Source organism: Citrus sinensis, chromosome 8 (genome assembly GCF_022201045.2).
Source record: "Citrus sinensis cultivar Valencia sweet orange chromosome 8, DVS_A1.0, whole genome shotgun sequence".
Lineage (NCBI taxonomy): Eukaryota > Viridiplantae > Streptophyta > Magnoliopsida > Sapindales > Rutaceae > Citrus > Citrus sinensis.
This window is the reverse complement of record NC_068563.1, coordinates 22,831,554-22,842,656: the sequence shown is the minus strand read 5'-3', so window position 1 is coordinate 22,842,656 and position 11,103 is coordinate 22,831,554. Positions and strand designations below refer to the sequence as shown.

At 36.1% G+C, this 11,103-nt stretch overlaps 1 protein-coding gene across 2 annotated transcripts; it reads right to left on the bottom strand.

Moving 5' to 3' along the window:
- Positions 1 to 6,348: 6,348 nt before the first annotated feature.
- On the bottom strand, positions 6,349 to 9,931 carry LOC102620757 (gamma-terpinene synthase, chloroplastic-like). 2 transcript variants are annotated; one of them, XM_052432897.1, is made up of 6 exons: positions 9,620 to 9,931; positions 9,177 to 9,486; positions 8,232 to 8,832; positions 8,014 to 8,128; positions 7,117 to 7,365; positions 6,349 to 6,964 (listed from the first exon to the last, which is right to left on the bottom strand). In XM_052432897.1, the coding sequence occupies exons 1-6, from the start codon at positions 9,866 to 9,868 to the stop codon at positions 6,659 to 6,661; spliced, it is 1,830 nt and encodes a 609-aa protein (XP_052288857.1). In that variant the 5' UTR covers positions 9,869 to 9,931; the 3' UTR covers positions 6,349 to 6,658. The 2 variants fall into 2 exon arrangements, with proteins under 2 accessions (XP_052288857.1, XP_006487820.2); XM_006487757.3 differs by having other exon boundaries at positions 7,990 to 8,128; positions 9,620 to 9,930.
- Positions 9,932 to 11,103: the final 1,172 nt, after the last annotated feature.

The window sequence follows — 11,103 nt, the reverse complement described above, 5'->3', positions numbered from 1 at the left end:
GACCAATGAGCCTGCGATACCGTACAGGATCAGAATACATAGGACCATCATCAAGAGCAAGACGATGATTTTGGTCAATAGGAGATCAAGCTGGTTTTGCACCAAGAAGACCGGTTTTAGCCAAAATATCCAACGTGTATTTGCGTTGAGATAAAAACATGCCAGTAGGTCCTCGAGAGATCTCGATGCCTAGAAAATACTTAAGAACACCCAAATCCTTCATGTGAAAACAACGGCTTAAATAGGCTTTAAACGTAGAGATAGCAGTAGTATTATTCCCCGCAATAATCAAGTCATCAACATAAACAAGCACATGAATAGAAATATCATGACTCGCAAATGTAAAAAGAGAGTAATCGGCATATGATTGGTCAAATCCAAAAGATTTCAAGGCACCAGCAAGCTTAGCAAACCAATTACGAGGGGCTTGACGAAGACCATATAAAGATTTACGAAGACAACATACTTTGCCAGAAAAAGTAGTTGAAAAACTGGGAGGAAGTTGCATGTACACTTCCTCAGCAAGGTCACCATGAAGAAAAGCGTTATGTACATCCATCTGATGTAACTCCCAATCTCGAGCAACAGCAACAGCTAAGAGAGTTCGAACAGAAACCATTTTAGCAATTGGTGCAAAAGTCTCATTATAATCCACCCCTTCAATCTGGTTATTACCAAGGATAACTAGTCGAGCTTTGCACCTCTCAATACTGCCATCAGAATGGTACTTGATGCGGTAGACCCATTTGCAACTAATAGCCTTTTTGCCCGGAGAAAGATTGGTTAGTGTCCAAGTCTCATTTTGTTCAAGAGCGTCAATCTCCTTGGCCATGGCTTCACGCCAACGGGGGTCTTTTACAGCCTCAGAATACCTAGTGGGCTCAATAAGAGTAGTAATAGCCGCTAGGAAACGAGAATGATTTGCAAAAAAATTAGCACAAGTCATAAAATTAGCTATGGGATAAGGCGTACCTAAGGACAGTAATGGTACAGGGGATACGGAGGCGGGGTCTATAACTCGAGCTGTATGACACACAAAATCACGCAGACGAGTGTTGGGAATTTTTGACCGTGTACTGCAACGAACAGAGATACCAATATTCTCATCAGCTGATGATGGCAAAGAGAGTGAAACATCAAAAGAAGAGCTCCCCCTTTCATGGAGGGCAGCTAAATCAGAGGTAGGGATGGCAATGGGGAGGGGAGGGGAGGGGACCAATCTCCCCATACCCATCCCCGATGTTTTGCATATGTCCCCGTCCCCTCCCCGTCCCCGTCAAAATTGCTTGAGAGAATCCCCATCCCCTCCCCGAATAATAACAGGGGATCCCCGAGGGTCCCCGGTCCCCGAATAATTAATAGTCTAATACATTTTTTATTTTCGATTTTAAATTAATCATATTAAAATAAACTCATACCGCTATTGTAAGCTCGTAACCAACTTTGACAGCACATTAAGGCCTCCAATGTGCTTGGATGAAGTTTGTTATGGTATGAGCTCACAACTCTACCACTAGTGTTAAAAGCTGATTCAGAAGCAACTGTTGTAATTGGAATTGCCAAAATATCTCTAGCAATTCGAGCTAATGTAGGATACCTATTAGCATTTGTCTTCCACCAACTCAAAATATTAAAATCTTCCATCCGAGATATAACTTTCTCATCCAAATATGAATCTAATTCATCTGCAACAACTGCACAATCTCCATTGTTTACATAATCATTAAAACCTGTCATCCATTTGGTTGCTTTCTTATAAGAATCCCCTGTAGATCTAGTAGAAGAACTACTACCAGTATAATCAAAGCAATAAACAGTTGGTGAAAACTTCAATTAATACTCTTCAACTAATTCCCGGCAAAGGGTGACCACTTTCCCAACATACAACTATTTTGATATTTATTATTTTTAACAATATTTATAATTTTGTTATTTATTTATTAGTAATTTTAAAAATAAAAATAAAATTAAAAATTAAAATGGGGAAATGGGTAGGGGATGGGGATTCCACCTCATCCCCGTCCCCTCCCCGAATAAAAAGTTGGGTAAAAAATTTTCCCCGTCCCCTCCCCGAAAAAAAAATTGGGTATAAAATTATCCCCGTACCCTCCCCGAATGGGGAAAATCCCCGAGGGTACCCATCCCCGTGGGGATTTTTGCCATCCCTAATCAGAGGACAAATCAGACACTGCACGAGGGGAGGATGGGCTCCCCCTATCATTAGACTTCGGTTCCTCCTGAGCGTCATTAGAAACGTCTCTGTTACCACCAAGTGAAGGAAGAGGAGACTCAACATGTTGCACTCGTAAAGAATCATGTGTGACGTAAGGATCATGAGCAGGAGAGCAATCCAATGAGATATCATGATACGGAAATGTATCCTCAAAAAACACCACATCACGGGACACAAAAAAATCATTGGTTTCCAAATCAAAGACTCTCCAACCTTTCTTTCCATGGGGATAGCCGACAAATACACACTGCCTACTTCTAGGATTAAATTTATTCTTGTCACGAGGAACATAACGAGCATAGCACAAACACCCAAAGCTATGAAAATGAGCATACGGAGGAGGCTTACCATGCAATAATTCATAAGGAGTTTTTCCATCAAGTAAAGGAGTGGGAATGCGATTAATTATATAAGCAGCACTTAAAATACATTCTCCTCAAAAATTAAGAGGCAAGTTGGCTTGAAACCTTAAGGCACGCCCAACATTGAGAAGATGACGGTGTTTCCATTCTACACGCCCATTTTGTTGAGGCGTATCCACACAAGAAGCTTGAAATTCAATGTCATTTTCAGCAAAAAAAGAATTCAAAACTTTAAATTCTGTACCGTTATCACTTCGTACCACTTTAACTTGCCTATTGAATTGAGTCTTGGCCATAGCACAAAAATTTTTAAAAAGCTGAGCCACCTCACATTTATGTGCCATCAAATAAACCCAAACTCCTCGTGAATAATCATCAACAATGGAAAGAAAATAATGAGCACCACAGGAAGACGGAATACGATAAGCACCACACACATCACAATGCACTAGAGCAAACATATCATTGGCTTTATTCATACTAATAGGAAAAACATTTCGAGTTTGTTTTGCTTTAAAACAAATATCACATGGTTCATCACGAAATTTCTGACATTCCATTTTGCTAACATCAGGAAGTTAAGAAATAATCTTATTAGAAGCATGACCTAAACGTTGATGCCATAGATAATAATTTCCTTTTATAGAGACACGACACGCCTTTGCTGATGCCAGATTCCAAAAAATATAGACCTCGTCTTTTTGCTCACCCACACCAATCAAAGTCCTCATAGTGCGGTCCTGTATCACACATAGTTTGTCAGTTAAAGTGGCAAGGCACTGCAAATCGTTAATCAAGCAGCCAAAGAAATTAAATTATAATTAAGATCAGGTACATATAGAACATGATTCAATCTCAAATTGTTTCCAAACTCAACAGTGCCCTCGCACTGAGCATGAGAGCATGTGCCGTTTGGAAGACCTATGGGCGAAAGCCCAATATTTTGCAGATCAGTCATTAATTCTCTGCTTCCTGTCATATGTCTCGAAGCCCCTGTATCAAGAATCCACTTACCAGAAAGCTTCTCTTTTGAAACATCCTTATTTTGTGAATTAAGCATATTCACCATAGTTGCCCATTGATCATCTGTGAGAGTAGCTGCAAGGGCAACTCGATCTTGTGTTGACAGAGTCGAACTAGCCTGGTTTCATCCTCCACCAGTAGGCATAAGAGCAGTGTTAGCCACAGCAGCATGCGATTTACTACGCCCAGCACAATTATTTGTCTGCCCTCGTCCGCCTGTGTTACCCTTTCCACGATTAGCAGTCCACCACTCCGGATATCCAATAATCTTAAAGGAAGATGATATCTCATGACCGGTTTTGCCACAGTGTTTACACACTGATTTTTCTCCATTTTCTTTATTCGAAAAAGACGCAGCAGCTCCTTGTTGTGCCTTGGGTGCTTAGACAGCAAAGCTCACGGCTTCGACACGCACATCACGTGTCCTTGTAATGGTTTGATGTCTTTCTTCTTGTACCACCAAGGCATAAGCACGACTTTGTGAGGGAAGAGGTTCTTGAGCAATAATATTAGAACGAACCGTCCCATAAATCGTATCATCAAGTCCCATCAAGAATTGGTGAACATGTTCTTCTTCCCTTTATTTTACCCACAGCGTTGACAGATTACAGGTGCAGTTCCCGCAAGAGCAGACAGGAGGTTGCACATAGTTGCTAAGTTCATCCCACAGAATCTTGAGACGTCCAAAGTAGGCTGCTACTGTCTGCCCATCTTATCTACATTTGGCCAAATCGAATCGCAACTGCAGCACCCGTGGTCCATTCTCAATTGAGAATCTCAATTTTAATTCATCCCAGAGTTCCTTAACAGTATCATAGTAGGTGATTGTTGAACGAATATGCAGTTCAAAAGATGTAAATATCCATCCTACAAGCATTGAATTCGCACTCCACCAATCTTCAATTTCAGGAGCTTCTTCGGCAGGTTTCTCAATCTTACCATTCAAAAATGATTGTTTTCTTCTTGCCCGAAATGCATTACGCATCGAGCTTGACCACTCTTCATAATTCTCACCATTTAATTTCACTGAGGATATAATCATGCCCGTATGATCAGAGGGATGAAGATAATAAGGTGAAGATGAATCTATCATATTCGGTTTTCCTTTTCCCTTTCAGCCATGGTGCTTAGCTTCGGCGCCGGCTATGGAAAATTTTGATTTATTAGAAGGTTTGGCTCAAGGCTCTGATACCATGAAAACGTTTGTGAGAGGGGAAGAAATCTGTATTGCCCTTGTATCTTACACGGTTATTCATATATACATCTATGCCCAAAATCAAAGATAGCTACGAAATCTCTAAATAGTCTCCTAAATATGCTCCTTCTATTCCTAACGGAATACAAAAGTTGCTCCTTCTATTCCTAATGGAATACAAATGCTATATAAAGAGAATATTACAACAGTTACTGCACATGCACACGTTAGTTGCTCCATGCACACGTTAGTTACTGCACATGCACATGTTAGTTGCTCCATGCACACATTAGTTGCTCCATGCACACATTAGTTGCTGCACACGTTCCTAATATTTCTTTCTATAATAAAATTTTCATTACAATTGTCAGCAACTCTGCATAGCATTAGTGAAAAAAAAATGCAATAAAGTGCAAATAGAAAATAAAAGAAAATTGTTTTTGAACAACAACTATTGTTCGAAAAAATCAATTGGGTACTAAACTTGAAGTACAAACTTTCATACATGAATTTAAGTCAAGCAAAAACAAGAATATTATGTCCATCATATATGTGTTGACATATGAATTTCAATAGGATAATTTGGTGTAATATTATGATTAATCGTGAATATTATATTAATTTTTAAAATGTTATTCTGTTATTTTATGACTTCACAATTATTAGTAGTTAGCAGCTCGCTGAAATTGGGATGTTTTTACTAGAAAATGACAAGACAACCAAACTCTTCTATTTTCCACATTTCTCTTCACACCACTACTAAAAAAATCTTAAAATTTCTTTGATTTAACTCTTTCGTAATTGATTTTGTCCAGGATCTTGGACTGTAACAATATCCAAAATCATAGATTGAATAATTTATATATTTTGGGCTTGTATAACAAATATATAACAATATAAAAGCTTAATGAAATTGTGAAAGCTCTATGAATCTTTGTGAGTTGCAGGAGATGTTGTAGCACTCGAGTTACATATGTTGAAAACAAGTGAAAAAGATTATTCATCACTATTCACTACTACCCTAGATTATAGTGGATATTGATAGATCGTAGATCCTTCGTCCTGATCCTTTTGCGTGTTTGGTTTCATTGCTTTTGGGGCCAAAGAATTGAATCATTCCTTTCTATATATTGGAATAATTCTTTTGGACTTTCAATTACTCCTACCACGTACATATGCTTAATTGACGTGGACCAGGTGTGCTTGAGAAGGACGAAAGTTCATAATTCACTTAGCAAAATATTTTCCCGCCCTGATATTTAGTTAGTAATATAACTCAACTTAAGATTACGTAGGCAATGAATGAAAGACATCAAGCTCCGATATTTTATTACAAATGATTGTCCTGTGTTTATTGGTCACTCATGTCATGCTTCAAAGTAAGTTTGTTAATGGATTCGAAATAAACAGATGAAATGATTCATCACATGTGAAACAGCAAGATTCTAAGAAAAAACCAATGCATATATTTGCTTTTATCTGATTAGTTTAAAATACATTTGACGGTAATTAATTCAAAAATAGAGAGTCTCACATTCTAGAGAACAGAAACTTAAAAGTGTTCATTTTATTTGGATGCAAAGGACAAATATAAAGTGATTTTAGGAAGCTATAAATTACAAAATATTAATTAGGGGAGCTAATTTTTCAAAAGTGAGAGCTACAAACTGAGTTGACTCCAAGATTTTTGTAGCCGCTGAGGAGATCCTCTTCAATAATGACGATCGTTGTCGTTTTGATGATTTGCATGCTTCAATAATTTGTAGGCTTAATTAATCAATTTCGATTCAACAGGGTGCTTAATTTGTAGGCTTAATTAATCAATTCTTGGTTGCACCCTTAACCTTAGGACTTAATGGGGTGAATGAGTAATGGCAATACACGATTTTTACTATTGTCTTGAACGGTATGCCCATCTCCGTTTTGGTATGTGCATTGAGCCATTCTCGCTAGATTCATTGCAAACTGGACAAAATTGTTGGGCAGTAATAAGTGATCAGGATTTTCATCTCCTTCTCTTTTATTGTTCATCTTCATCCATGCTGCTGTGATCAAATCTCTTATGTGTAGACGAGCATCGCTTTCTGAAGCTCCAGTTTCATGCATGTAACATTGAATTGCCTTAGGAACATCTCCTCTTTTCACCTCATCCTAAAATATGTCAAGAGAAGAAATTAAAAAGTAATCAAACTATTTAATGAAAAGCGAAGATAATTAGAGATACATAAGATGCATGTTAATTAATTAATTAATTATATTGTTGCATGTATGCTCTTGCCTCGATAGGTACCGTACGTACGTACCGATGATGTTGCCAGGTCATTGGCAAGTCGAAAAATCATTGATGGCCAACGAATTATATGGGGGTACTCTTGTAAGAATTGCAAGGCCTCCTCTTTTGCTGGATTTGCAATCAAGGTATAAGCATGGAGTAGAATTACAGGTCCTGAGACTGAAACCCAAGCATTCTCTATGTATTCATCAAGGGTTGGTATGTATCCGCTGCTGTACCATTTTGCCTCCAACAAAAAAGATTTGCACATATCTGCCCACTGCAGTGTATATACACACATATTAAAAACTATCAGGTAAGAAATTCTACACTTTATTAAAATTTGTGATAGACTTTTATAATACTGTAAAGGACTAAATTATTTACATTCTAAAAAATATTTTGAACACTAAAGTTTTAATAAAAAAATTTATTACTAAAATATGCTTAAAGTAAACTACTATTAAGGATACTTTCAATATAATTAAATAAAAAAATATGGCTTTTGACACCCTTCTAACACACCCCACTAAAAATTGTTAAAAACTAATATTTTCTTTCACTGATGTTAAACATAAATTGACATAAAAGCTGTTAGAAGTCTTCCGTGGATAATTTTCAAGTTATTGATGTCATGGGTGTGAAAGACTAAAAAACAGAAAAAGAGAGAGAGGGAAAGAGAGATTTATTAAGGGTATATTTGGGATTTTCTTTTTTGCGTTCTAAGTAATAGTTTATATTGTTAATTTGATAAGTGACTGTCTACAGTATTCATAGAGTGTCCATACTATTTTTTTAGAGTGTAAATAGACCTATTCTACTGTAAATTAACAATATATTTTATTAAAACAGATTAATGAAAACGTATGACGAAAATTAATTTAATGAAAAATTAATTAATTACAGCTTTTTTAAGGTAAGGAACGACGTGAACTCCTTGATCCTTGAGAGTATCAAAAGCCATTTCGTTTGTTGAACTATGAAGAACATGAAAACACAGCTTCATATAGTATGGAAGTTGATCCATCGCATTGACATCCCATCTGAAATCAATCAATTAATTAATTACAAATCCAAATATATATATAATTAATTGAAAAATATTTTTTTAAATAAAAATAACTAATTCAAGTGTAGTGCACTAACCTTTCAACGGCATTTGTGAATTGTTCAAGTTCATCCAAGGTACCATACACATCATAAACATCGTCAATGGTCGTTATTAATGCGTTAACTTTTGTGGACATCCTTCTACAGTATCCAAATTGAGGCTCCCATATCTCCCCCAAAGCCCAGAAGAAATTTTCCAGTATCCTGTCCCTTGCAAAATGCAACTCGCCAAGTCCCGTCTTCCTCCACCACCAAGACACATACTTGAGCTCGTCTTGGTGTGCTGCTTGCACAGAATTAAAGTCCAGTTTAGCAAGCTCGACCAAAACTGGGTTCATGTCCGTTCCTCTTTCATATACATCAATGAACCACCTTGCCTCCAATCTTACCATCCTCCAGTGTAAGGGAAGTTCCAATGCATGGTTCACTAATGCTGAAAAATATCCATCATCATCATTATGCTTCTTCACGTATTCTTCGAGATGTGTGGTTGTGAAATTGATAGCTTCATGGAAGATGGTGCTCTCTTCTTCTCCCAAAAGATATGCAGCTTCATACAATGCTAAAATTCCTTTGATATCGTCTCCGAGGCATGACTTAAACTTCCCCTTCTCATCCATGAAACTAGAAAGGGTTCCTGCGACAGCACATTTGAATCATATATATTAAATCAACAAGCTCAAAGAAATACATTAATGGAATATTTCTTTTCAAATTATTGTGATGAAGAGTAATGTTATTTGATTACAGGTATACAGAACAAAATGAAGATAATCTCTAGTAAGCATCTGTGCCTATCATATGATGAGTATTTGGACTACACGTGACAGAATTCTGTAATACCCGATATATTGTATATAGTATTTAAGCAATAACTTAATTATTAAATAGTGACTCGTGATACTGTTGCTCTAGGTGAGCACCATCACTAACCACTACATCATTACTAAGAAGAAAAACTTCCATTGGATTTGGCCGTACCATGTGCATGTATATCATAACCATGTTGTCTTAGGAGTCTAAATTCAAGAGATGCGGCATATAATAAACTTTCTTGATTTTCCTTGGCATGGTAAGTACTGCTTCTGCGACTGTTTCTCTTGTTGTATATACTATTGAGAAATCTTTTAATTTCGCCCTCAAAGTGATAAGATACTCCAAGTCTTTGCAAATTATCAACAATCTCCAGGCAATGTAGCGCATCCACATAATCGTCAACCTCTTTATAATTGTCAAGCATTAACCTCACTTCTCCCTTCAGCTTTTCGATCCGTTGGGCACATGATTCTCCCTACAAAGGTTATCCAAAAGGGGGAAAAAAAGAAAAAAGGAACAAACATAATTAATTTGTTGTAGCTTTACTTCTGCATCTTATCATCGATTCCAAATAATCAAATCAACACCATAGTAGTAATTAAGTATACCACATAGCCATTTGACAGAGATTGAAGGTAATCATAGCTCCACATGGAAGGCTGATAATTGGCTGATCGCCTATTATCATTAATTGCCTTGTCACGAACTTTTGTAGCAGACATGCATTGGATTGGAGATGCACAGAAGCCATTGCTGTTGCTTTTGCTGATGCTGGGTGATCCAAGTGATGAGATGAAACTTCTAGGTTCCTGCAATCTAGTCAAGGCAGGCACTGAAGTCATCAGTTGATGAGCCATTAGTTTAATTTAATGTATTAGGATTTGTTTATTTTGTACACGTTGTAGTGCTCACTCACCAGGTGCCACAATTTATATCACCATAGACTAGTGCGTGTTACGCGCGCCAGTCCTGTATTGCGTGTTACATGTGCCAGTCCTGTATTGCGTGTTACATGTGCCAGTCCTGTATTGCATGTTACTCCTGCAACTCTTGAATTGTACGCAGCTGGACCCAGATTATTCCATGTTACACATGCCCTGTCCTCGTACCTATCATTGTCAGTAAGTTAGCCACGTCATGCAGCAAACTATATTTAATCTCATTAGTCATTATAATTAATTATTATACAGGCAGATGAATCAACATCTTATGTTATTAAATAATCAACAACGTATGGTATCAACATCTTATGCTACTTCTAATCTACTTGTAATTAAATCAACTATGGTATTAAACTATTAATTAATTTACGTGTGTGCGGATAAAATTAATAATTTGGTCTTAGTTTTAATCATTCTTATTTACCGCCTAAAGTACTTGTAGCTTCAATGGATAGATACTTGTGAGGCCATATTTAATTTTGATATTATAATTAGACAGTTGTAGTTTAAAAACGATTATGATTTAAAAGATAAGTTCATGTTAGCTCACGGTAGCTTATATAGAATAAAACCTAAATGACACTTAGTTTTCAAATGTTTCTTACTTTTGCCATTTAGGTCCCTAATTTTTATTAGTTATGTACTCTTTGATGAAGCTTATTTTAATAAAATTTGATGAAGCTTATTTTAATAATAACTAAAATATTAAAGTTAATAAAATTTAATAATAATAATATAATAAATGTTAATAATGATAATATTAATAAAAATAATAATAAGAATAATTAATAATAACTAAAATAATAAAGTTAATAAAATTTAATAATAATAAATGTATTTATTATTATTAATAACTAGCGGATCGAATATTTATGTATTTAAATTATTCCTTAATTAAGTATAATTGAGTAGAACTAACTTGTATTATTTTTTTTTTCCTTACGAAATGCTAGTTAATTATTGCCAGATTGTATATTATAAATACATGATGAAATATCAATTTAAAAAAAAAATACCACAAAAATCATGGGCAAAATAAATACCCCATGATAGAAACTTCTTCTTGATGTTGGAGCAGGAATTAAAAAAAAAAAAAAAAAAAAAGTGTTGAAACTTTTCGAGTTACTCGTCTGAAAGACGTCACTATCTTG